This window comes from Ranitomeya variabilis, unplaced genomic scaffold (assembly GCF_051348905.1).
Source record: "Ranitomeya variabilis isolate aRanVar5 unplaced genomic scaffold, aRanVar5.hap1 Scaffold_112, whole genome shotgun sequence".
Classification (NCBI taxonomy): Eukaryota; Metazoa; Chordata; class Amphibia; order Anura; family Dendrobatidae; genus Ranitomeya; species Ranitomeya variabilis.
Genome location: NW_027507939.1, coordinates 224,040 through 251,299, shown reverse-complemented (window position 1 = coordinate 251,299; position 27,260 = coordinate 224,040). Strand labels below are relative to the sequence as shown.

Below are 27,260 nucleotides of genomic sequence, written 5' to 3'. Positions count from 1 at the left end.
TGGTACAGTTGTTGCTCTTGTAGTTTGTCTGCTTATTAATCAGATTTTTATTTTTGAAGGATACTACCAGACTTGTGTGTGTTTTAGGGCGAGTTTCATGTGTCAAGTTGTGTGTGTTGAGTTGCGTGTGGCGACATGCATGTAGCAACTTTTGTGAGATGAGTTTTGTGTGGCGACATGCGTGTAGCAACTTTTTGTGTGTCGAGTTGCATGTGACAGGTTAGTGTAGCAAGTTGTGTGCAGCAAGTTTTGCGCATGGCGAGTTTTGCGCGTGGCAACTTTTATGTGTGGTGCGTTTTGAGTATGTGCAAGTTTTGTGTGTTGCAACTTTTGTGCATGTGGCAATTTTTCCGCGTGTGCAAGTTTTGTGTGTGGCGAGTTTTCCATGAGGTGAGTTTTGCACGTGTGGCGAGTTTTGCGTGAGCCTAGTTTTGCATGTGGCGAGTATTGCGCGTGGCGAGTTTTGAGCGGCGACTTTTGTGTTTCGACTTTTATGTGGCGAGGTTGGTGTATGTGTGGTGAAATGTGTGCTGAGGGTGATATGTGTTCAAGTACGTGGTAGTGTGTGGCGCATTTTCTGTGTGTGTTCATATCCCCGTGTGTGGTGAGTATTCCATGTCGGGGCCCCACCTTAGCAACTGTACGGTACATACTCTTTGGCGCCATCGCTCTCACTCTTTAAGTCCCCCTTGTTCACATCTGGCAGCTGTCAATTTGCCTCCAACACTTTTCCTTTCACTTTTTCCCCCATTATGTAGATAGGGGCAAAATTGTTTGGCGAATTGGAACGTGCGGGGTTAAGGTTTCGCCTCACAACATAGCCTATGACGCTCTCAGGGTCCAGACGTGTGACTATGGAAAATTTTGTGGCTGTAGCTGCGATGGGGCAGATGCCAATCCCAGACATACACACATACATACACACATACATACACACATTCAGCTTTATATATTAGATAGATAGATAGATAGATAGATAGATAGATAGATAGATAGAGATATCTATCTCCAGAGGTGTCCGGAGGGCTAGTCTGAGACACCCTCCTCCTTTCACTGAGTACAGCGTTGAATTTTGTGGGGTACAGATAGACCCGGTTGAACAGACTGAACGGCAGCTCCAGTACCGTGCACAACTGATGTAAGGATATTTAGATCTAAAGGAGAATCATGTTTCCGTGGAAGAAAAAGAACAGTTTGGATTTGTGTGATGAAGGTTTTGTAGAAATTAATTAAAGTCTGAGAACTGCTGCATTCTGTTTCTGTGTGAAAGACAGAAAATTTCTAAAAGTCTGATGGGAGGGGCAGTCTAACAGCTGCGTGATTGCTTCTGAGTTTCTCCGTTCTGTGTTGAGGAATTCTGTGAGTTCTTATCTCCCGATAAAATCTCGGATGGGAGGGGGCATGTAACTGCACTCAAGATTCTCTGTATATTCTTCTGTCCTTGGTGTAGTACGCGCTGGTAGATCTGTGTTTTGTTTAAAGCAACAGTACTGTATTGAAGTAGAAAGACATATTGTAAGTTGAAGTTGGAAGTAAAATATGGTGCGTAGTTTTAGAAGGAAACTTGTAAGTGATTCACCTGCTTCAAGTTGAGTGATTGATATATAGCAAATTGAGGATCAACAGAGGAAGTGAGTTCTGATTGTTTCTGTTATTGTTACGTTGAAAAAGGAAAGCCGTCTACTACTATGACAAAGACTGGATGTTTTGTGGTGCAAGAAGGAACTGAGAAAGTGACTGAGATTAACGTGCCAGAGAGACAAACAATTAAAAATGATGATTTGGGACAGGGGGGCTCCCTGTTAGATGATATGGCCCCTCCCCAGGAAATCAAGCCTCTCCTCCCGACTAAGCGCCGTGCCCCTCAATCCCAAAGCACCAATATATCCTGGGTTGCCAAAATCCAGTGCGCCCCCACCCTATGATCCTGCCGGGTGGATTTGTGATGTATGCGGAGTTACTAATCCTCAGTGGAGAGAGGTCTGTTACAATTGTGGAGCAAGAAGACCCGGAGTTGTAGCCCCACCTTTCCCTTGCTAAACGCTGACGGCACTTATCAGCCACCGCCAGTCCCTGCTATGCCTAGTATTGCTAGCGGTTAGAAGTATCCACCCCCTCCTACTTTAGTCACCCGCTCAGAGACAGGATACACAGGAGGAGATAGAAGATTTCCAGGAAATGTATTCCAATGTTATTCCTGGACCCCACCGTCATGATGTGCTCTTTAGAATAGGGACAGGGGATCTTAACAACATGTTGGGGCTATAGTGAATGCCGCAGACAACCAACTCCGCCATGCTGGAGGACTGGCTGCAATAATTTCACAGAAAGGCAGACCCATGATACAGGAAGAATCTAATTCATATATACAAACTTATGGCCAGGTAGAAACAAGACAGGTCGCAGCAACCAGAGCAGGACAAATGCCGTGTCAATATGTAATACATGCAGTGGGACCACAATATAATCTACCGACATTCCTAGGTCCCAACAATTACTTACTGAGGCTGTCCAGAACGCAATCCTGTATGCCTCCTCTGTCCCTTCCCCCAGTACGATGCCTCAACGTACAATGGCCATACTATTAATCTCTGCCGGTATCTTTCAATATCCCAGGAAGGATGCCGCCATGGTCATAGTATCAGCAATAGAGCGGTGTATACAGGAAAACCCCATAAAATTGGAGGAGGTCCGATTTGTCCTCGACAGCCACATAACGGCCCATCAGGCAATACAATCTGTAATTGTAACAGAGCCTCCTGCCCCGCTTCTGCAGCAGATGCCTCTTGTGCCCGTACTACCGCCACCTCCTCCTGCCCCCGAGTCAGTAATATCTTTGAAGAAGATGATGTGAAAGCTACTCCTGACAGGCCAAAGTAAACTCCCTTTTCCCCATCCCAAATAAACACCCTTTGCATCCAGTTACCCAATCCAGAAACCTCCCCATGGCCTTTTATAGGCAAATGGCAGCGAATCGAGAGATTTATTCCACTTCCCGAAGAGATCTGTTACACTTGCTCCAAGTGAAGGCTGAGGAGGGGTATCTTCCAATTATTGAGGGTGGCATAACCTATAATGTGAATTTGGACGGGGAACATATGAGTGGTGTTGATATCTGCAATGCTTTAAAAGTTTGGGCACAAGATAGATTAGCGGACCAAGCTACCTCCCTCACAGATGTCACACAGGACAAGGAGCAGACTGCCGAGAAGTTTTATGGGCGTCTTAAGGTAGTGTTTAAAGATTTGGGATTCTCACTGTATAATAAAGCCCATTCACATCTTTTTGTGGCAGCTTTAATGTCCGGCCTCAAATCTGAATTGAAAGAGACAATAATGTCAGTCAGACCTGATATCGAGACTTCCACTCCGGATGATGCATTGAAAATAGTAAAAAGTTTTCAGAAGAATTTAGCCCGCTCTGCATCAGCATGGAAATCAAAGGTTATACCAGTAGCCACAGCGATTCCTGCTCCAACCTCAGCCCCCACCCCAGCTACAAGGACGCAGCTGTTCCTTATCAGTGGCCCACACAACAGACTCCAGCTCCTGCCCTCCTCCCCTACACAAATTCAGTTCCCTACTCCAATATCCCTTTTAACCCTATGTCTGGGAAGCTCACTCCCCAGCCCTGCCGTGCCAATTCTCGCTTGAAGTGCTGGCGCTGAGGCCGGCCTGGTCACTTTCAGAGAGATTGTCATACCCATGCTGACAGTTGCTACCTTCAGGTTCCCCCTTCCACCCATAACCTGAATACTGGGAACTCTGGGGGATACTCTGGTTTCAGATAGCCTCAAAATCCTGATAATCGCCCATACTGAAGAGATGGCAGACCCAATAAACATACTATTACAAAACCCATCCCTGTGGGACCTTTCCCTGAGGTCACGGCCCAGTTCATAATCTCTCCCACATGTCTGGTAAATTTACTGGGGGCAGATTTATTATCACAGTTCCGCTCCAGAATACAATTCCAAGATGATGGTCAGATGGTTCTTACGTTACATAACCCTTAAGCAGATGAACACAATGAGATCTGTATCCTACATGCCCTTCCCATGGTAATGATGGCCCTGATAGGCCCAGATCACCCCCAATAATGTCTGTAGAACCAGTAAAAGGGTTTCTCAAACCTGGTGCCCCTTTTCTGAAAGTCCATCAATACCCTTTGAAACATGATCAGGAGCAGTGTCTCAAGGGCCAAATACAAACGTTACTCGATAATGGTGCCCTGGTACCTTGTGTTTCCCCATGTAACACTCCCTTGTTTCCCGTTAAGAAAAAGACCCCACCCGGCCAACCCCCTGTGTACCGGCTGGTACAAGATCTACGGGCAGTTAATGCAGCTACTGTTCTGTAAACACCTGTGGTGCCTAATCCATATTCTTGTGTCCCAGATACCTCAGAATGCTGCTTGGTTCAGTCATCGACCTTGCCAATGCCTTCTTCAGCATTCCATTACACCCAGATTGCCAGTTTGTTTGCATTCACTTATCAGGGACGACAATTGACGTGGACAGTTATGCCACATGGGGCCCAAAACAGTCCCAATCAGTTTGCAAAAAATATGGGCGAGTGTCTTTTTCCCTGGCAGTTAGATCATCGCTATGTCACGCTGCTCCAGTATGTGGATGAGGTTTTGTTGTGTGCACGAACAGAGCAGGAAGCCATTGCTGCCACTGTTCCCCTCCTCAAGTATCTGGCAGATCTGAACTGTCGGGTTTCGGCCTCGAAACTTCAGTTCTGCCTTGGTCAATTGATATTTTTGGGTAACTGTCTCCTTCAGGGTGTCAAGACACCTCACAAAAGAAAGAAAAATAGCCGTCAGCTCCCTTCCTTTTCCAAAAGATGAGACTGAACTCCAGCATTTTCTTGGACTATGTACTTATTGTAGTCAGTGGATACCGGACGCATCCCGCATAATGCAACCCCTCTACAATGCCCTGAAAGACGGTATATGAACTATAAGGAAAGATCAACGGTTTGTATGGAAAGCCTTTATCGTGCCTTCTCTGAATTAAAGCGGCTTATTGCTTCCGCCCCTGCCTTGGGCATCCTGGACTATACTCGACCGTTCCATTTGTATGTGCCTGAGAATGAAGGACACGCAGCAGGGGTACTCACACAGTCGCATGGCAATAGACAACGGCCTGTGGGCTATTATTCAGCCCGCCTCGACCCCGTGGCCCGGGCATCACCAAGTTGCATAAGGGCAGTTCACGCCACTCACTCGTTGCTTGACAAGACTGCAGACATAATTCTTGGACATGAGACGCACATTTTTGCCCCACATGATATTGCGGCAATACTGACACTCCAACAGCCAAAACATTTGACTGTACGACGACACTTGCGGCTGCAGTGTTCACTCCTTTTGCCTGACTAAATTCAACCCCGCTACTTTACTGCCTGTCCCCAAGAAGGATGGCAGTGATGAGTATTACCTCCAACATGACTGTTCCCAACTCCTGACTGAAGAGATAGCTTCCAAAATCCACTTCCAAATCCTGATCTGGTGTTATACACGGATGGTTCAAGATATGCTGATGAGTTTGGCAGATTCCACAACGGATACGCTGTTACTACGGAAGATACTGTAGCGCACGGAGCTGCACTCCCTCCCTCACAGTCAGCACAAGAAGCAGAACTTCAGGCTCTGTCTACTGCATGTGTTCTGGCCAAAGACAGGAGGGCTAATATATACACGGACTCACAGTATACATTTGGTATTGCTCATGATTTCGGAGCTCTATGGGCCAATCGAGGGTTTATTACTACCGCCGGGACTCCAGTGAAGAATTCTGAAACTGTTAAAACCCTCATGGACTCATTCAAATTACCTACCCAGGTGGCCATTATCAAAGTTAAGGCGCACGGTCCTAGGAACAGTCCACAGACTGTCGGCAACGCCTTTGCGGATATGCAAGCAAAAGCTGCTGCTCTCCTACCCGTTGAACCGACCATACCAACTATGGTGACCACACGCTCAGCGTAAACAGTTACAAGAAACACTGACTCTACAGGAACCTGATGATCCATGACAGATGGAGGTTTTCTGTCGGACCCCACAAGACCGCTTAATGATGATGCAGAGAATGTCCCCATAGGAAGAAGTGAAGCAGTGGAAGGCTGATGGAGCATGTACGGACAATGGTCTCTGGAAAAACAGGATTTTTGGTTGCTTACCGTAAAATCTGTTTCTCGGAGCCTCCATTGAGGTGACACAGGAACCATGGGTGTATGCTGCTGCCACTATGCACAAAAAAAAGTTAGCTCCTCCTCTGCAGTGTACACCCCACCGACTGGCATACACTTCAGTTAGTGAGAAAGCAGTAGGAGATAAATAACAAGGTTGAAAACCATAACCACAAACATGAGAACTGAAAAAGTGAGAACAGTCATAGACCATAGAACAAGAGAAGCTGAATAACATGGGAGGGTGCTGTGTCCCCCAATGGAAGCTCCAAGAAACAGATTTTACGGTAAGCAACCAAAAATCCTGTTTTCTCTATAGCCTCTCATTGGGGGACACAGGAACCATGGGACGTCCAAAAGCAGCCCCTGGGGTGGGAAAAACAGACTTCCATCAGGTCAGAGGACTCGCCACTGCCGCCTGCAAAATCCTTATGCCTAGGCTGGAAAACCCTCAGAACGTCCAGTACCAGATTTAAATCCCATGAATCCACAGGGGCCCTGTACGGAGGGACAGCATGGGCCACTCCTTGAAGGAAGGTCTTAACCTGTGGCCGAGAAGATAAAGTTTTCTGACAAAGGATGGAGAGCGCAGAAACCTGGCCCTTCAGGGAACTAAGAGCAAGGCCCGAATCCAATCCTGCCTGAAGGAAGGCCAAAACGGAGGGCAGGGAAAAGGACATAGGTGAAACGGAGTTGGACTCGCACCAACGGAAATAAGCCTTCCAGGTACGGTAGTAAATCCTGGAAGAAGAAGGCTTTCTAGCCTGGATCATGGTGTGAATCACTCGGTCCGAGAGGCCGGACGCTCTTAGAACTGAGAGACCGAGAATTCGGGTGCCAGATCGGACCTGTCTGGAAGGCGCCAAGGGGCGTCCGCGAGAAGATTGATGATGTCCGCGAACCAAGTTCTCCTGGGCCAATCCGGGGCGATCAGAATGCACGGCACCCCTTCCGCTTTGATCTTTTTCAACAGCTTGGGAAGGGCAGGGGTGGGAACAGATAGGGCAGCACGAACTGCGACCAAGGAATGGCCAGAGCTTCGAAGCCCACCGCGAGGGGGTCGCGAGACCTGGAGACGAACCGAGGAAGCTTCTTGTTCATTCAGGACGCAGTGAGGTCCACGTCCGGAGTCCCCCATCAAAGACAAATCTGATGGAAAACCTCCGGATGCAAGGACCGTTCCCCTGCCGCGAGACAGGAAGTCGGCAGCCCAACTGTCCACACCGGGGATATGCACCGTGGATATCACCGGAACCGTTGCCTCTGCCAGAGGAGGATCTTGGATACCTCGGCCAAGGCCAAGGAGCTCCGAGTCCCCCCGATGGTTGACATATGCCACCGCCGTGGCATTGTCCGTCTGGATTCGGATTGGTAGACCACTGAGCATCCTTTCCCAGTGACGAAGGGACAGAAAGATGGCCCGAATCTCGAGGACATTGATGGGCAGAGTTGACTCCTGCGCCGACCAACGACCCTGAACAGTCAGGTGGTGAAACACAGCACCCCAGCCGAGCAGGCTGGCGTCCGTTGTCACCACTTGCCAGTGAACTGGAAGGAAGGACCTGCCCTGGGACATGAGAGGTGATGTCAGCCACCAGTCGAGAGACCGTTTGACCCAGGGAGAGAGTCGGATCGGACGATCCAGGGAGAAGACAGACCTGTCCCACTGATACAGAATGGCTTGCTGAAAGGGTTGCGAATGAAATTGGGCAAAGGGAATCACTTCCAATGTTGCCACCATCCTCCCCAGAACCTTCAAGTCCGATTGGAAGGAGGGAGGCCGAGGACCCTGGAGCAAGCGTATGTCCCGACGAAGGATGGATCTCTTGTCTTCGGGAAGACAGACTTTGGTCTGACAAGTGTCGAAGAGCATGCCCAGAAAGATGATGCGCTGAGAAGGAATAAGGCAGGACTTCTTCCGGTTGACCAGCCACCCGAAACGGGCTAGGGTGTCGAGAACGATGGACAGGCTTTCGTGAGCCTGAGAGAAGGACGGAGACTTGATGAGGATGTCGTCGAGGTATGGAAACAGAACCAGGCCTCTGACCCTCAAGATGGCCATCAGCGCCGCCATAATCTTCGTGAAAACTCTTGGGGCGGTTGCAAGACCGAACGGTAGGGCGACGAACTGAAAATGTTCCTGGAGCACCGCAAAGCGCAGGAATCGGTGATGTCCCGGGAATAATCGGGACATGGAGGTAGGCGTCCTGAATATCTATGGAACACGGAAATTCCTGAGCCTCCATGAAAGCAATTACCGAACGAAGGGATTCCATCCTGAAGTGCTTCAGACGAACTCTCTTGTTCAGTAATTTGAGATCCAGAATGGGACAAACCTTGCACTCTTTGTTCGGTACCACAAAAAGGTTTGAATAGAAACCTGTGAACCGTTCTTTTTCTGGAACGGGAAAGATTACCCCGGCTTTGAGGAGAGAAGCGATGGCTGCGAAGAAACCCGGAACTAGAGCGGGGTCTCTTGGAGGTCGGGATTCGAAGAAATGATCCCGGGGTCGTGAAACGAACTCTATTCTGTATCCCGAGGATACAACTTCCCTGACCCATGCGTCCTCTACTGATGAGATCCAGACGTCCCTGAAGAAGAGGAGACGACCGCCCAGCCTGGGAGGTGTGCTGGGGTCTTGCCGAGAGTCATGCCGAGGTGGATCTTCCAGTCCTGGACCGGGAGGATCTACCCTGGGAGTAGCGAGGATGCCAGGAAGGAGTGGGCCTAAAGGATACTGTCTTCTTCTCCTGACATGCCTGTGGCCTCTGTTGCTGCTGGGGAAAGGAGTTTGACGCCGCGAAGCGACGAAAAGGCAGAAAAGACCGAAATTGATGTCTGGGAGGAGGATGATGAGGTTTAGCCTGGGGAAGAAGAGAACTTGTGCCCCGGGTGGCGTCCTTAACGATTTGGTCCAGCTTAGAACCAAAGAGACGTGACCCCTGAAAAGGCAGGCTGGTAAGGGACTTTTTGGAAGACAAATCCGCCTGCCAGGCCTTAAGCCAAACGGTCCGGCGGATGGCAACCGCATTGCTGGATGCCTGAGCCACACAAGACGCGGCATCCAGGGAGGCTGAGACCAGATATTCACCTGCGTGAGAAATCTGGTTGGCAAGTTCCGCCAGCTGTCCGGGCGGCGCCCTCTTCAGAATGCCCCAACGGAGTTGTTTGGTCCATTTGGATATGGATTTTGAAACCCAAGTGGAAGCAAAGGCCGGGCAAAGACTAGCTGAGGCCGCTTCAAAGGCTGACTTCGCGAAAGATTCTATGACCCTATCGTTAGAATCCTTCAGAGATGCTCCGCCAGACAGTGGAAGGACCGTGTTGGTGGACAGTCTGGAAACTGGGGGATCCACCGAAGGAGAAGCAGTCCAATTAGCGGTGAGCTCCGGAGAAAAGGGATATAAAACGCCAAGTCGCTTTCCTCTCTGAAAGCGTCTGGTCGGGTTCTCTCTTTCTCTGGTCATAATCTCCTCGAATTCCGGGTGAGGAGTGAAAAACTTGGAAGGTGGTTTAGCCCGTCTAAACGAAACCGCCTGATCTGCGGGTTCCATAGAGGACTCCTTGATGCCACAGGTTTGATTTATCGCTCCAATGAGATTTTGAACCATATCCCTCATGGTAGCGATTTGGTTCGAATCCAGCTCTGAAACATCCTCCGAACGCCTCGCCTACTCAGGGGAGGAGGACGACTGGGGGGGGGGGGGGGAAGTCAACGGCAGAGAAGGACCGTGTGGCGAGATGGAGCAAGAGGACTCAGACCGGCGTTCCTGTCTGGACCTTTTGCGGCTTATAATGGAGGGCTCCGACGGAGGTTCCTGCGACCCGCTGGCTACTGCGGGGGTCTGCAGGGGTAATCGATCCAGCATGGACATCAGAGTTTGGGACACCCGAGTTAGATCCGCTAACGATTGTGACAGAGAGGAGGCCCAGCTAGGGGTGGGGGTATCACTCAAGCGGAGCAGCCGGGGGATCCTGGGCGGTGGGAACAATCGGGTTGCTGCAGGTCTGAGAGTGGGGAGGACTGACCTGAGGGAAGTTTGCAGTTACAGGACGAACATGCAAAGTATCTGACTAAGGCAGAAGAAGCGGAGGAAGAGGTAGGAGGACGAGAGCGGCCTCCCTCAGAGGTAGACATTTTGAAAGGTCCCTGAAGAAAATGCCAGAGGGTTAGGGGACAGGGGGGCAGAGGGGAGTGTCAGTCTGCAGTGCAGAGCTACTCACGGCAGACGAAAAAACGGATTACAGGTGGAGGAAGCTGCCCGGCTTGCGGGTGCACCTCCGGAGAAACGTTGAGCTCCTGCTGCAATCTGAACCGCAGATGGTGACCGCTGAAAGGGCGCAGGAATGTGCGCTCTGGAAGGGACATAGCGCGATGTGTGGCACCAAGCAGTGGCGTAGAGGGGGGGCGGAGACAGCCGTGCACCCAGGAGCACCAAGATGGCGCCGGTGGGCGGAGAGCGCAGGACAGATTGTAGGGCGGGACAAAGCCCGCCCGATGAAGGCGGAAGTGGTCAGAGCGCGCCACTGGAAGTAGGCCCGGGCAGAAGCCGGGGCCTAAATTAGAGGCTGGTGACCGCCGGAAGAAAGAGCCGCGGCGCCGCAGTTAGAAAAGTGGCGTGGCAGCTTGCCAAGGCTGTCACGCTGGAGAGGATAGAGCAGCCGCCGTGAAACCCGCGGCGCCGGAGCAGTGCGCCGCAGGGAGAAGCGGCGCAGCAGCCTGTCAGGGCTGTCGCGCTGGAGAAGGTAGTGTGGTCCCATAAATACCGCGGCACCGGAGCAGTGCGCAACAGGAAGAAGCGGCACGACAGCCTGTCAGGGCTGTCCCACTGGAGAAGGTGGAGTGGCCGCCGTAGGAAGCGGCGCGGCAGCCTGTAAAGGCCCCGCGCTGGAATAGAAGGCAGAGAGGCCGCAGCTGCCGCATGGGAAGAAAGAAATGTGGCTGCCTGCAATTCCGGGTCGTGCTGCTGCAATCTGGGTGCAAGCGACGACCAGGTATGCTGGGAGCCCTAGAAACCCCCCCCGCCTTGAAAGATCTGGGATGGGGAAATACTCACCTCAAACATCCCACGCCAATACTAACCTGAAGAGGAATGAGACGTCCAGGGAGCTGATGGACGTCCTCGTCTCCGCAACCGACAGGCTCTGGTGAGCGAGTGGGTGGGGGACGGAGGCAGGACCGGTCTTCTGAGCACGCTTGTGTGCTAGGATCATGGTCCTGCTGAGGGATCTAGGGATCTATGAGGATACGGGGTGGCAGTACACGCCGTACTCATAGTCCGTATTGTGGGACTACAGGTGTGACTGTTCACCCTGTATCCCTCCGGAAAACCTGAAAGAAAACGACGCACATGGAGGTAGATAAGGGTCTAATGAAAGACCCGTGTCCACCTCCTACTGACACTAAGCTAAACTGAAGTGTATAATGCCAGTCGGTGGGGTGTACACTGCAGAGGAGGAGCTAACGTTTTTTGTGCATAGTGTCAGCCTCCTAGTGGCAGCAGCATACACCCACGGTTCCTGTGTCCCCCAATGAGAGGCTATAGAGAAAAGGACCAACTTGTGTGTCTCCCTAAGCGGAGGTACCCTGCTATTGCCACGTGGGCACATGGACCCACACCAGACCTGGTACAAAAATTCTACTGGGCTCCAGGTATTTCCTGACAGCACTCAACCGTGCATGTAATATCTGTCAGACCTGCAATCCCGGTCAACTTCAACGTGTACCCCCGAAGCATCTTGCTAAGCCCGACTATCTTTTCCAAAGGCTCCAGGTGAACCACATCACGTAGCCCAAGTCTGGAAGGTATGAATATTGTCTGGTGGTTGTCGACATGTTCTCCAGTTGGCCGGAAGCATTGCCCGTTACCAACATGACTGCAAAAACTACAGCAAAGAAACTGGTGATAGAAGTCATATGCAGATATGGTGTTCCAGAACTCGTTGAAAGTGACCAAGGCCCGGCCTTTTCTTCTCATGTGTATCAGGAGGTTCTGACAATGCTTGGATCCACTGTAGCCCTCCATACTCCGTACCATCCACAATCCAGTGGGAAAGTTGAGAGGCTGAATGGCACACTGAAGGGACAATTGACCAAAATGATGCAGGAGACGGCTCCATGGCCAGAGCTCCTACCCATTGTACTGTACCACATTCGTACTACCCCTAAGGCAAAACATGGCCTGTCCCCATATGAGATATTGTTTGGTGCTAGGTCCCCAGTTGCAAATTTCCGGCCTCAGTAGTTATCAGAAGAAACTGACCGTGCTGTTCAATATGTTATTCAGCTTAGTAAAACCCTTGCTAACACCGATGCTCTAGTTTCTTCTTCCCTTCCAGATTCAGCAGAAACCGATATTTGTTACAACTTGAAGCCTGGTGATTTTGTGGTCGTGAAAAGGCATGTCAGAAAACACGGACGGGAACCCTTGTATGACGGTCCTTATCAAGTCCTCCTCATTACTCCTATGTCAGTAAAGCTGGAAGGGAGACCGACGTGGATTCACGCATCGCACTGCAAGCTGGTTAAACAGACTAGTGGCAGATAATGGGGCATAATACTTAATACTACTGTTGCTGTCCAAAACCAACTCATCATAGTCACTAATCAACATACTGTAGTACTGGATTACTTAACAGCAGCACAGGGTGGTATGTGTCTGGTTATTGGACCCGCTTGCGGTCATCATACAGATCCCAATAGCACTATGAAGTTAACGTTAGAAGACATTCAAAGACTCAGAGATCAATATGATAAAGACAATGACCGTAATATGGACAGTTGGTGGGCAGACACCTTCTCCTTTCTTAATCCAGCCAATTGGTTTAAGGGACTTGGGGGCTGGATAGCTGGAATCTTGCAAAGTTTGTTACACATCGCTGCCTTTATCCTTGTCATGTATGTAATACTAAAACTTGTTCTTTGGTGTATTTCTGTATGTATTAGGAAATTCTGCACTAGAACAACTAATGATGATACCAAAAGCGTTGCCACCCCTGCTCTTCTCTACAACAATTTCACAAAGTTACCTGATGAAGATGCTGAAGCCAAGCGTATGGCTACCTTCAAAAGACCTCCTCCACCGTCATCAAAAATTGTTATCCGTAAATTGTAGCATACAGGGGGGACGGGTGCGCCGCAACAGCCATGGCTGGTAACATGGCACCAGTCATGTGAAGACCTTACCCATCGAGCTTATAGCTCGGGATATTACCTCTGATGCTACATATTAGTTAACAAAATGTATCTAGGGAGGAATGTGAAGGGTTAAACCAAGATCAAAATTAAAGCAGGCTTTATTTTGTGCTTTTCGACTCCATTTTGCTGTTTTGAGATAAATTCTGTTACTAGGCTAAAGTTCATCGTTGTTATGAGAGCTTGATTGTTCTAGTTTGAACAAGAGCACGAGAGTGAAGGTGTATTGTTCTACGAGACCTTGACGTACAGGCTGTTCCTGCATTCTTATAGGTTAAGAAAACTGTGAGCGTGTTCTTATGTTGATTGGTTGAAGTAGAACTTGCTAAAATTATGAAAAGTGCAACACAATAAACGGGATTAGGGATTTGACGTTGATCCCCCCAAACAGAGACATGTCTCCGTCTTGTTATTCTCAGTTGCTGGCAACGCCCTGTGGATCAATTTGAAAATCACTGAGTCAACCATGAAGGGTCACTCCAGATCCTCCCTCAACAACACCACGGAGAAGAGATCCGTGACAACTGGATTTTACTGTGCATGCATTATTGGTACTGCCACATAGAGGGGTCAAGGTTCCCTGCTCCTCGCCACATGGGGGGAGAGGAGACCATGTATAGGTGTAAGGACACACGTACCGGCATCTCCACTGTCCACAGCTCTCCTCCTAACTTGCAGTTCATCTGTAAGGCGATTTTGGTGCAGACGGAGAGGACAGTCTGGGGTTTGCTCAAGGTCCTGGCGACGACGCACTGGCTGGGGATGGGGAAGTCCACGCACAGGTGCTTCTTGATGGCGTCGTACTTCATCTTATTAATGCTGGACAGGATACAGACGACCTGGAGTGCAGAGACAGATCATAGGGACATTTCGGACATTCTTGCTGGTCACGTCTCCACCCAGTCCAATATCTACCCACCATCTCGGTGTGGTCTGTAATGTTCTGCTGGAAGGCCTGTAAATATCCTCCCACAGTGTCCTCGACTTCAACCCTTTAGAAAAGATAAAAAGAAAACGTATGGTGTAAGACCCACACTGTGCGAGCCCCTCGGCTGAGCCCCCCCCCGAGCCTCACAGCACCGCCTGGTTCATCTTGATGCGCATTTGCTGTGTGATCTTGAACAAGTTCTGCAGGAGAGCGTTCGCCGCGTCGTAATTTCTCCGGGTGTAAAAGAGCAGCCAATTATTCAGATCTCGGGGGCTGATCAGGACGGCACCCCTCAACTCTCGCGACCAGTCAGCAAACTGTGGATTATATTCTGCCTGCAAATAATCCGAAATCACAAAATTACACCTCAGTGCAGGATCTCCGGAGGTCGTCACCCAGATTCTCAGCAGCCTGAGTTACACAACAGGTCTGTGCAAAGTAGTGGGCAACCAAGTGTCAACCTGGCTTAGAGACAAGAAAGCTGGTGGGGAAGGCTTGGCCAAGGGCAGTCTGTGTCGGACTCCCAAACAGCCTCTGAAAAAGGTGAAACATGAGTCAAAAGAAGGAAAGAATCCAGGCTGCAGCTCAAGAAGACCCCACAAAGCACTATTGGGTCCTGGAATATTATCCAAACAAAAAAACAAAAAAAAACCTACTCAAAATTTTTTTATACAAACGCCTCCTGAAATGTAACGTGCATTTTATATCACAGCTAATTGGGGAAAAAAAAAAATCAAGTCATCACTCGGATCAATGTAAAACATAAAATAGAAAAGGTGAAAAAGTCTAAAAAAAAAAAAAGTGTTATATTTTCCCTGCAGAATTGTTTCCAGGCCATTGTATAACACTGCGGACACTGTAGAAATTATACCCTTTTTCCTTGTAGTCACGTTCAGTGCAATTTAATTTTTATCCTACAAAACTACATCTCATCCTGCAAAATACAAGCCCTCCTATGGCGATGAAGATGAAAATAATATAAAAAAAATATAAATAAATAAATAAGTAAGTAGTGGAGAGGGAATGGGAAGGTGTTGTGGTGCGTTCACTCTACCTAAATACTCACAGATCTGTCTCTTTGCAGGATTTTTTCCGGAGGTGCGATTCTCCCTTCGAACTGTAGGAGTTCGGTATCGAAATTCAGCCCCCAGTCACGTAGCTCTTTCTGAACGCTCTCGTCCCTAAAGACAGGAGAAAAATAATCCCCGGACTCATCACTACTGGGTGGGGAAAGGAAGGAGCCCAATGTCTTAAGTGCTGGTGCTCTATTGGCACTGTATCTATCTTTAGAACAGGACCCCACCGTCAGGAATGGAGAAGTGGCCATTACGTCTATTGGATCCAGATGAGACTATCCAGCAGCTTTAGGGACCACAAGAGCTGCCTTTCCCCAGTATATGGCTTTACCATCTCAGAATGTGTTTCGCCGTTTCTTCTTCTGGAGGTGTGGTTCCCCGGAGGAAGCAACGGCGAAACATGTATTGGGTTACGTAAGCATCAAACTGTGGTCACACATCTCTTGTTATGCGGTCTTATTTTTCTCTCATTACGCAAGGTATCCCTCGTGTTTGTAGTCAAGTAGCGAGCAAAGCAATAGAGGAATGTCTCCGATCTACTGCTGTAATCAGGCTGAAGGGTCAACATCTCAGAAATTCCAGCTTATATGAGCTGTTCAGTCATGTGCCAATCATACTGAGAGCTGAGGCCGCTATCAGGAGCCTCCGTACTGAGTCACTCACAGCCTCGATGGGGAACCAATTTTGAAACTACAGCAAACCCAAGACATGGCTTCTAACCAAACTCACCTTGCCCAATAAAAGGCCCAGGTCAGAGGCAGACGGCCCTTACCAGCCACTGTGGCTACTTACTTGTGTATGTAATTCAGGAACTTCCCAACCTGCCGCTCCCTCTGGTCTGGTGGTAAGCGAGTGTGAACGGCCAGGTCTTTCATGACGTTGAAGTCGTTTCTCATTCTGTCGGTCAGACCTGTGTTATAAAGATGAAGTGGCAAGAGATGAGAATACAAGCAGCTGCCTCCTGGTGAGGAGCCATGGGGGGCATTACTGGGACCGGCGCATTTCAGGAGGGGATCCCTAGCGATCTGCAAGATACCAGCCATACAGCGGACAGGGCAGACCAAATCAGGGTTTGTTTTTCTTAAACAGGGTAAAATGTGCGGGGGGGGGGGGAATAAGAATTTTTTTTCTTCTTTTTTTAAATATTTAATGTATGTATAAAAACGTCTTCCTTTAATTTTCTACGTTATTTTGAAGTTTATTCGGGGACTTCAACCTCCAATCATTTGTGCTACACCACAGTACTGCAGCATATTGTGATAATTCCACGGCAGGAAGCTACAGGGATCGAGGACGAGCATGCGCACCGTTTAATGCTGCTATCGGAGATTGACAGCGGCATTTAAATGGTTAACAGCAGCAACAGGAACTCAAACAGGACGGCCACGACTGTCAGAGACAGGTGCTGGCTATATGATCTAGCACAGCTCCTCATTCCCCTCCTCATGTGAAGACCCTTCCCAGGACATCCATTTGTGGGAAGGCATTAATATTGCATTTGCGACCGTTCCCACCACCTTCTTGAGCTTTACTTTAGGCTGTTCTCACACCTATGACATTATTGGTCGGTGAACACCCTGCGATATCCAGACCTTATATATGTCTACGGTCAGCTGAGGCCAAGACCGGAGGTCCGCAGCCAGTACGGACAGAGCAGTCAGCACTTGGACCAATGTTGGACACAGATCCAGCCTTATAGCTATTTAGCCACCATTTACAATCACAGAGGTAACTGTGGCGTAGTCAGCAAGCTCTGCTAGTAACCTGCCAGGGACTGCGCTCACCTGTTAGGTTACATAACTCTGGCACCAGTACGATGGCTCCGTTTTCGGCTCCCGGCTTGGGCCTCCGGGGGATGTTCACGATTAGCGGCTGGCTCATGTCCTCCACTTGTTCATTGTATTGCTGAGGGCGATGCAAAATAAACAGCAGGACGACTCAGTTATCAGAGCTTTGTCCAAGTCACCAGCAAATAATAAAAGATCACCCATAAGCAAAATTCTTTTAAAAAAAAGAAGTTTAAAAACTCGCTCTATCGCTTCATTTTCAGCTCCTATTGCAACTGTGCACCCAGCCAGGACAGCACAGCTCCATGCAAGATGTAGTGGGGATATTTGAGCCGAATCGAAGAGAAGATGATTTTGGGTGCTTACCGTAAAATATTTTTCTCTGAGCCTTCTGTGGAGAAACGGGGAGGAGGGGTGGGGATGGGAGGTCAGCAGGTGCCCTGATCCACTAGCCAAAACACATGAATACCCAAGATGGTGCAAATTACAGAGTCTCACCTTTCTGCCGATTCACCGGGATCAAGATTAAAGCAGCTGGGACTTCCAGCTTCCAGGACAGACTACCCCCACCTGTGGCACGCACAGAAAGGAGGTATTGACAAGCTTAGGAAGATGACAGTCCATTGAGGCAGAAGGCCAGTTGACCAGAGGGTCACAACCTGGCTTCTCCGAAAATCTCCATTGAGCCAGGTGACTGGTGGGTCCCATTACTTGCTTTCATAAACGTATCCATGGAGCTCAGGTGACCGGTGGGTCCAAATCCTGACTAACCCAAACGTATCCATGGTTCAGCGATAGTGAATGGAGCAGATCTGCATTCTTTCAGCGGGGGCCGGGGTCCTCTAAGCTGACATCCAGAAGAATGTCAAATCTGTGTCCCTCGTGATGGAGCCATGATGTCCTGGCTGCTGTCCTGTAGAGAGTTTCTGGTTCTTCGGATCTCTTGGCTGTCTGGATGTATATCTGTTTACGAAGATATATCTTATAGAGGCGCTTATGTCCTCTTTATAGTTAACAACTGTCCTTCAAACATCCAGAGGTAAAGGGGAAGAATGGTGACATGGTCAACTCGCATTGTTTAATTATTTCATCTATTTGCACAGTTTTTCCTCCTGTTTTGCAAGTCAACAAGCCAGCTGGCCTGGACAATGTGTAATCAACATTTCAGCAAACATTATTGTTCAATTATTATGCGCCTATAGTTGCCCAGGATAACAGCACAATACGTTACATCAAGTTTCAACTTACAAGTCAGTATTACAGGATAATGTTACCAAAAGTCTGTTTTATTGACGAACCAGAAAGAAAAATTCAAAAGTCAACATGTAGATAACAGTCAGTGACTCCTGGCTAACTGAAAATAGGGATTTTTGTGTACTCACCGTAAAATCCTTTTCTCCGAGCCAATCATTGGGGTACACAGACCATGGGTGTTATGCTGCTGCCACTAGGAGGACACCAAGTTGAAACAAAAAGTTAGCTCCTCCTCTGCAATACACACCCTCCTGCTGGCTCCCAGAGAACCAGTTCGGTGCAAAAGCAGTAGGAGGTCATAAACTTCATATCAGATTAAAGAAAAACCAAGCGCAATCCAAAAGATTAACAGGGTGGGTGCTGTGTCCCCCAATGATTGGCTCGGAGAAAGATTTTACGGTTAGTACACAAAAATCCCTATTTCCCCTACGCCTCATTGGGGGACACAGACCATGGGATGCATGTAGGATAGCTGCGGAGACACCATCACGTGTTTATCAACGCAAGCAGTGAATAGCCAGACCTTTCCCCGGGAAGGAACAACCACGGGAAGGGCAGCATCCAATAAAGGAAAACATCCAATACAGGAAAACCACCTATGCCAAGCATGGTATCCATCCACAGACAGCTGTTTCGGGGTGTTTGCCCCTCATCAGTGTGGAGTAGGAATCGGGCTATTAGGAGCAGTGCCTAGTAAAAGGCTGTAAAGGCACAGATGATTATAGCTTTTCTGCTATATCGCGCTGAAGTAAAATATTATATATATATATATATATATATATATATATATATATATATATACACACACACACACGAAACCCGACTTTGGAGTGAAGATCGCCGACCCGATCCCGGGAGGCCGCTGTCACACTTCTCAGTATGCGTTTCAAAAACGCAAACGCAGGAAAAAACGCATGTAAACGCGTCAAAACGCCGCGGTTTTTTTTACCGCATGAGAAAACGCATGCGTCTAAAAAACGCAGCATTTGCACGCGTTTACATGCGTTTTTTTCACCACCTGCGTTTGCGTTTTTAAACGCAAATGTGAAACTAGCCTTACAGATTGGAAGTAATTCTGCGCTGGAATAAAACAGATAAGGACAAGATCTGGCCTTTGAGAGAGGGAGGGAAAGAGAGAGAAAAAAAAAAAGCTGAGCGCCAAATCTGATTCCAGACCAGTCTGGAGAATTTCCCAAATTGGAGGGAACAGAGAAGACATGAGGACGTCCTGACAAAAAACGGCCGCTGGCAGAGCAGATTTAGATGATCCGGCCGTCGCCATAGGACATCGACGACTATCTGCACTCAATCTGCATATCACGCCAAGTGTGTCCTAACCTGGGCGATCAGGTAGACCTGAGCAGAGGGGATTCCAGTAATCCTTAAGACTCTCGGAAGTAAATTAAAGCGGGAAAAAAAAGCACGTGCTGAAGATGAAGCCGCGGAGAGACTCGTGTATGCTCCTTGATGGTCTATAGATCCCAAGACCGAGCTCTGAAGTGGAATACCTTGGCGCGCAATCTTGAAGCCATCCGATCCACGCCCGGAGTCCTTAAATGAATACATTTCTGTCGAAAGGCCTTCCATTGTCCCAAGGCGAGACCTTGAAAGCTACGAAAAAACTGCCGCCTGGGATATGGACTGCTGAAATTACTGAGCGGTTCCTATCTGCCCATTGGGCAATATGGGCTACCTCATGCATGGCCACCCTGCTGTGGGTAACCCCTTTAATGACTGATACATGCAACAGCTGTGGCTTTATCGGATAGAATTCGGATGGGGTGACTCGGCAGGAGATATTGGAACTGTTGCAGGGCTATCCTGATTGCTAGGATTTCCCAGACATTAATCGGAAGGCTCGACTCCCGAGTTGATCAGCGCCCCTGAGCCATGAGGTGCCTAAGACTACTCCCCAGTCAAGGAGACTGACATCGGTAGACACCACTAGCCATTAAACCGGGAGAAAATATTTCCTCTGGAAGAGAGAAGGCCTCAATGTCCATCACCCGAGAGGCTGCCTGATCCGCCGGAGCATGCAGCATCGGTGATCAAGGAAGAAAACAGGTTCATGCTGCAGGGGACGGAGAGTCAGCTGAACGAAAAAGACCATTTCCATTGCTGTCACCATTTTGCCCCAGTGGCGTCACAGCAAACCAGATAGAATGATGGAGTGAGTAGTTAAGTGCGTGGGCTCTGTGTTAGAAAAGGCTCTGACTTTGTGTTGAGGGGGAATCACTAACCCTCGGAGGCATCCAGGGTCATTCCTTAAAAGGATATCCACTGGGCTGGAACGAGGGGAGCCTGTATACATTTATCCACGAGCTCAGGGGAGGAAGAGTATCGCCAGAGATGCAAAGACCCCTGATGAGAAGGTCGTCTGAGTAGGGCAGAAAGATCATGCCTCGAAGGTCATGACGGCTGTCATGTCCATCTTGCACTCTCGAGAGCACGATGTGAACTGAAAATGCTGTTTGGGAATGGCGAAGCACAGGATTGTTTAGAGAGGGGAAATTCGAACATGTAGGAAAAAACATCCCGTTGTCGATGGATGTTAGACGCGTCCCTCTTATCGACGAGTGACCATGATCCTTTGGTAGGATCTGATGCCAAGACTTCAGATTGCAAGACTGTAGTACTAACCACTGAAACAACGTGCTGCATTAGAGATGGATGAATTATCCCAGTCAGGCTGGTGAAGACCCTGACTGATAGAGGAAGGATAATGAAGGGATTGTATCGCTGTGGTCAGTGATGCCATGGTCTGCGTCAGCGACAAAGACCACACTGGGGGAGGGGGGAAGTATAGTGTAGTCTAGATTCCAGCCTCAGTAAAATGAGGCTGCAAGACAGAATACCCCATGACCTGTTAATCTCATGAATCCTTTGCAGGAATAAACAACCGTGCCTCAGGGTTAGAGCACTTACCCAGGGCTGTTGCCCAATGGTGCTGCAGGTCTGATAAACTAAGGTGGGATTTTGATCCGAGGACCCCATACAGCCAAAGTACTGAGCGAACGTCAAACAGATTAGAGTAGAACACCTTGAGCCCCTCGTAAATCTATGGTGTCCGAAAAAGGATTTTTTTTTTTTTTTTTGCACACAGAGTCCGTTATCTATTCAATGAGCCATAAAAAAAAAGAAACACCTTCTGAACGTGATGGCATCCGCCGCGGATAGTGCAGCGCAGCTAGCCGCCTCCAAAAAGGCGACCAGGATACCATGGCTTTAGCTACCCCTGCCGCGGCATACGATGGATAGTGCTGAACCAGAGGTCTCAAAGACGGAGCGAGTCAGTCTCTGACAGTCTGTGGGTGATGATCCATCCGGCCAGGATAGGATTCTGAACACCGAAACGAATACTGGTGGGTTCACCGCAGGAGATTCAGCTCAATCTTTCCACAGATCAAAACAGGGGCGTACCACGCCTCAAGAGGGTGCTGACCCTTCAGACGTTTAACAGGTTGCTCTCAGCGCTGGTTAAGTATAACCCAGACCTCCGGGTGAATGGTAAACGCTGTTATGAGAGCGATTAGTCCTCTTGAAGGGCACTGTGTGTTCTGGGACAGAGCCGCAATCCTCGTCAACCTTTAGAGTCTGATTGATGGGCTCAATAAGAGAGTCCCTCATTTTCTGGAACTCTGGTGAGTGCAGATCCGGGAAACAATTCAAACTTAGTCTCGTTCTGCAAATCACTGGTGAGGGAGAGCGAGAAACAGAGCTCACGGACGCCAAGGCCCGAGATTGCTTGGGTAACTGTACCACGGATCCAATTTCTAGACGCTTGTACGGTTCTAGAATGCTTGGGGCCCCTGCTAGCCTATGACTCCAGTGTAGGAGAGGATCCAGTTATATCAGACCTGCTAAACGCTCCGATCCACAGAGGAATTAAATCTCTTTTGGCCAGACAAGCCACGGATTGCTTCATTGACGAAGCCCCTCAGGGGAACTAGGTACACTGGCATTGGGGCGATGGAGGGCTCCTGAACGCATTTGAGGTTTTGCAAGTTGGATAAAACTAATAGTCTTACTGGACCCTTTGGGAGCTTGGACCGTGACGTCATGGCGCCTTTAAGGAAACTGCATGCAGAGTCGTTTTAAACTGTCGCCCCTGTGAGTTGGCCCCAGAAATGCGTCCTCGCTGCCAGAGTAAGCCCCCCTGCCAGCGTCGCCGCAGACCGCCTGTCCAGTGCCACTGCTGGTCTAGGACCATGGTACAGGGAGAAAGGGGTCACCCTCAATCCGCCATCCTTTTAATAGGGAGGTAGAGAGGGACTTACACCTCGGACGAAGCCGGGGACTACATTTTTGCGACCAGCGCGTTACCTCAGGTGTTAAGCTGTCAGTTCCGGAGGATTCAGCTTACCCAGGTCCTGCTCTTGTGTCCCCAGAGAAGGTGTCGGTGTCCTCACGGCTCGCAGCGCTTCTGTCAGCGATGCTGTTACTGTCACCGCTGTCAGGAGGCCGGCTCCGTTCCTGAGGTGTAGAAAGATGGCCACCAAGAGCAGGAGGGGCGCCTCTCGTTTAGGACGAGAAGCGTCAGAAGTGTAGGTAGCGCCGGCTGCGGTGGGCGGAGCCATGAAAAACACGGCCTGGGCCGGCTAGAAGCTGGGGACTAAATTTGTGAAGCCTGCCAGAAATGAACGCCGCCCACAGCGCAAACAGATAGATGAATAAAGCGGTGTAAAACTCCGCTGGACGCCGTGACACCGCTCCCCCAGGGACCAGGACCCCGTCTATGCGACCAGATGGTGCCAGCCGCAGTCATTCTCACATTTTGAGGTGATGTAGCAGAGCTGGTGCAGATCTGTTGCATTGTGGCTGGTCTTTGGATTCTCCCCCCCCACCCCCATAGTCAGGGGGGTGGAGAGGGACTTTCTGCCTCCTTCCACCATCCGCTTTCAGTCAGTGGTGATGCAGAGGGGGCTGCACGGATGCCATAGTGGGCCCTCTGTTGTCCATGGAACAGGGCAGAATGTCCGGCATTAGGCCTGGCTCCAGGAGAGGATACATAGAGGCGACACTATGTGCTAGCCTTTTGCTGGTGTGGGGAGATCGGGACCGTGAAGGAACCGTCGCCCCTGAAGTGAGCTCAGGCACCCCACGTCGCAGGAGAAGGTACGGGGAGGAACTCTCCGCGTTCTCGCCTGTTGATTCGGGGGAGATCGGAGCCTTGAAAGGAACAGTCACCCCCTTCACTCCGTTAATTAAAAAATAAAAGTTTACAGAAAAGTAAAAATTAAATAAGAACGTTGGGGTTTGAACCAGACCCAAGTGCCTCCTACAGACACTAAGCAAGAACTGGTTCTCTGGGAGCCAGCAGGAGGGTGTATACTGCAGGGGAGGAGAGAACTCTGTTTCAACTTAGTGTCCTCCTAGTGGCAGCAGCATAACACCCACGGTCTGTGTCCCCCAATGAGGTGAAGGAGAAATAAAGGTCTGGTTAATTAAGATAAAATGTTGGGTCGTGACTCCTTTATTGGGAGACACAGGAAAGCATGGCTGTATGCTGCTGCCACTGGGTGGCTGACACTAGGCAGAAAAAAAGGCCAACTCCTCCCCATCAGGCTACACCCACCCAGAGAACTAACCAGTTTTGGTTAGTGTCCAAGGAAGTCAGACACGGGTCCATGTTCAGACCAGTCTCTACCATCTTTTGTTTTACTAACAGTTTCCCTTTTTCTTTCAGATACACCTTGTAACAGTGTGTAAATTCTCACAGTTTCCCAACTAGGGGACAGATAGAACAGTGTGGCGGCATCCACATCGTCCCCTCTCTAGTCTGAGAGGCGAGACCCTATTCCCCCTAACACTTCACAAGTGTCTCGGGGCGGCTCGTGGTGGAGTGTCCTGCCTTTCGGCCCCAGTGTCCCCCCCTAGCCTCCCTCCCATCATCCATGGTTGGCACCTTCTGGGACCATGACTGTGTGGGAGGGAAGACGTACCCATTCCAGCGACCCCCTCACCCAGGAATTCCTGATGCAGTCTTCAAAACAATGAAGTAGGAGTCGGGACCACATCTGGAACCAGTTACCTCTCCCTTCCAGTCACTTCATGGCGGCGAGGGCTCCACAGGACCAAAAGGAAAATGTTGATAAAAGATGTGGCACAGGCGCCCTACTGCTGGATAGCGCCCCAGTTTATTCCCGTCCCTTCTTGGCCTTTTTTTTCTTCTTTTTTTTTTCAAGATAGACACCCGTTTATTTTTGTCCGACAAAGCAATTTCCACATTTAGGCCCCAGCTTCAGCCTAGTTCCATTCTCCGATTAGGCCACGCAAGTTAGCCAGAGTGGCGGAAACTTCCTCGTTTCTTTTTTTTTTTTTTTCCCAGCTAATCACGGAAGTTTTTACTGTCTCTCCAGTGCGGGCTCACGACAATGGCCACAGAACATCTGTTTCCAACACCGTAGAGTTTATGGACATATCATTCCCATACCATAGAGACTACAGGACATGTCTCCCCAGGGAGTTTATGGGTTAAGTTTATGTCTCCCCTCACACTAAGACTATTAGTGTCTTTATGGAATTGGTCCTTGCATTGACTGCAGGAACCCAAACATGAAAGTCTCTCAGGAACCCCCCACCGCCAGGGATAACAGCGTACCCCCCTCCTCCAAGTAGGTTTCCTCCCGATCTCTCGTAGTAGAGACCTGACCAAGGTATCTTAGTCGTTGGCAGAGGTCTCCACACATCTGACTGATTAATCCTCCGTCCCTGCAGCTCTGATCATTTCCCTACAAGTTTCAGAAGCATGCAGTCATGACAGACCTCACATAGGCCCAGGAAGCGAGCACAATCCAGCTCCACGTCTGGATCCCCTCTGCTCCATCATCATCCATTTACAGGAACTGGAGGCTTTTTGCCAATAAGAGTGGGCAGCTTTACCATCTGAGAAAATAAAGAACCTCATCCACAACTACCACAAAAGACTTCAAGCTATCATTGATGTTAGAGGGGGCAACACACAGTAATAAGAAATGGGGTATGTGAACTTTTGGTCAGGGTCATTTGGATGTTTTGTGTTGTCATCATGATTTAAAAAGAGAAACCACAGTCTCACAGTAAATGGCTTCACCCAACCACTGACCATGAGTGGAGGAAAAGTTTTGGTGTCATCATTCATATTCTCTGAAAAAAGGCCAAGAAACACCGGATTACGTACCGGTAATGCTCTTTTATAGAGCCACGACAGCACCCACTGAGAGAGGGGATCCGCCCCCAGGAACAGGAAACCCTACGGAGAGATAAAAGGGGCAGTCCCCCTCGCTCCCACAGTTTGGGTTACAGAGATTGCGATGAACCGCCCACCAGTATTAGTAGGCAATTCTATATTATCATTTTATCTTAACTACTAATATTTACAAGAACCAATCACCCTTATCCGTGCTCATATGCAAACTAATATATAAGGGAGGGAAGTGAAGGGGTGCTGTCGTGGCTCTATAAAAGAGCATTACCGGTACGTAATCCGGTGTTTTCTCTTCGCCACGACAGCACCCACTGAGAGACTTTCAGAGATAGTTATTTGGGGGGGATTATCGTGTTAAGAACTGATCTACCGAAACACAGGTCAGTGGAGGCAGATAAATCTAGTCTATAGTGACTATAGAAGGTAGTAGGAGACGACCAGGTTGCGGCCTTACATATGAGTTCTATTGGAACCTCTGCTCGTTCAGCCCAAGATGATGCTACCGCCCGGGTGGAGTGTGCCTTTACAGTCTCAGGTGGATCTTCCCCTTTAGACGAATAGGCCAGGTATATCGCCTCCCGAATCCATCGGGATAATGTGCCTTTCGTAACACCAGCTCCTTTCCTTTGACCCTGGAAGGAAACAAAGAGCCCTGCTCTTCCTCCAGGGACTAGTCCTGTCTAGATAGGTTATCACAGCCCTTCTCACATCTAAAGTATGGTACTTCTCTTCTTCCTGATTTGTAGGGTTATTATAGAAGGTAGGAAGCAGAATTTCTTGAGATCTATGGAATTTAGTACACATTTTAGGCAAGTAGGAAGGGTCCGTCTTTAGGACAATCCTATCTGGCAATATTGACATAAATGGAGGATCTACTGATAGTGCTTGTATGTCACTGACCCTTCTTGCCGATACTAAGGCGACAAGAAGAGCAGTTTTGAGGGAGACATGTTTAATGTGAGCAGAATGTAGAGGCTCAAATGGGTGATCTGTTAAGGCTTCAAGGACCAGATTAACATCCCAAGGAGGTGAGTGGGGAATATGGACTGGTTCCGTTCTCTGGCAGGCTGAAATGAATCTGGATACCCACCTATCTCCCGCAACGTTGTGACTATACAAAGCCCCTAGCGCAGAAACTTGCACTCTTAAGGTGTTAACTGAAAGGCCTAAATCACGTCCTCTTTGGAGAAATTCAAGAATAAGAGACTGGAATTTCCTTTGACAGGGCTGAGGGATAGAGGCTTAAAAATTTTTTCCATACTTTTACATAGATCGATGTAGTGGATCTTTTCCTACTCAGCAATAGGGTATCAATTACTTTATCAGAGAAGCCCCTTAGTTTTAACAGCTGCCTCTCAAATCCCAGGCTGTCAACCGTAGACCCTTCACATGAGGGTGGTTGAAGGGCCCCTGGAAAAGCAGATCTTGATTCTCTGGGAGAATCCATGGATCCGAGATGGACATGGCTCTGAGCAGGGAAAACCATGGTCTCTTTGGCCAGAACGGGGCAATTAAGATTATATTCGCTCTGTCCTCGCTTATCTTCCTGATTACTGTTGGAAGAAGAATCATCGGGGGAAAGGCATATGCTTTCCGAAACGTCCACGGAATCTGGAGTGCGTCGAGGACATCGGGGTTG

The 27,260-nt window shown here is 49.1% G+C and overlaps 1 protein-coding gene across 4 annotated transcripts in view; it reads right to left on the bottom strand.

The window, feature by feature from the left end:
* Positions 1-27,260, bottom strand: part of LOC143789172 (piwi-like protein 1) — a 101,470-nt gene that overhangs the window by 23,342 nt on the left and 50,868 nt on the right. For all 4 annotated transcript variants that reach the window (XM_077278961.1, XM_077278960.1, XM_077278962.1 and 1 more), the window contains 6 exons: positions 17,179-17,299; positions 16,187-16,304; positions 15,385-15,499; positions 14,466-14,653; positions 14,310-14,382; positions 14,029-14,229 (listed from right to left, as the gene is read on the bottom strand). In XM_077278961.1, the coding sequence (XP_077135076.1) occupies positions 14,029-14,229; positions 14,310-14,382; positions 14,466-14,653; positions 15,385-15,499; positions 16,187-16,304; positions 17,179-17,299 (816 nt within the window). The remainder of the gene's footprint in view (positions 1-14,028; positions 14,230-14,309; positions 14,383-14,465; positions 14,654-15,384; positions 15,500-16,186; positions 16,305-17,178; positions 17,300-27,260) is intronic.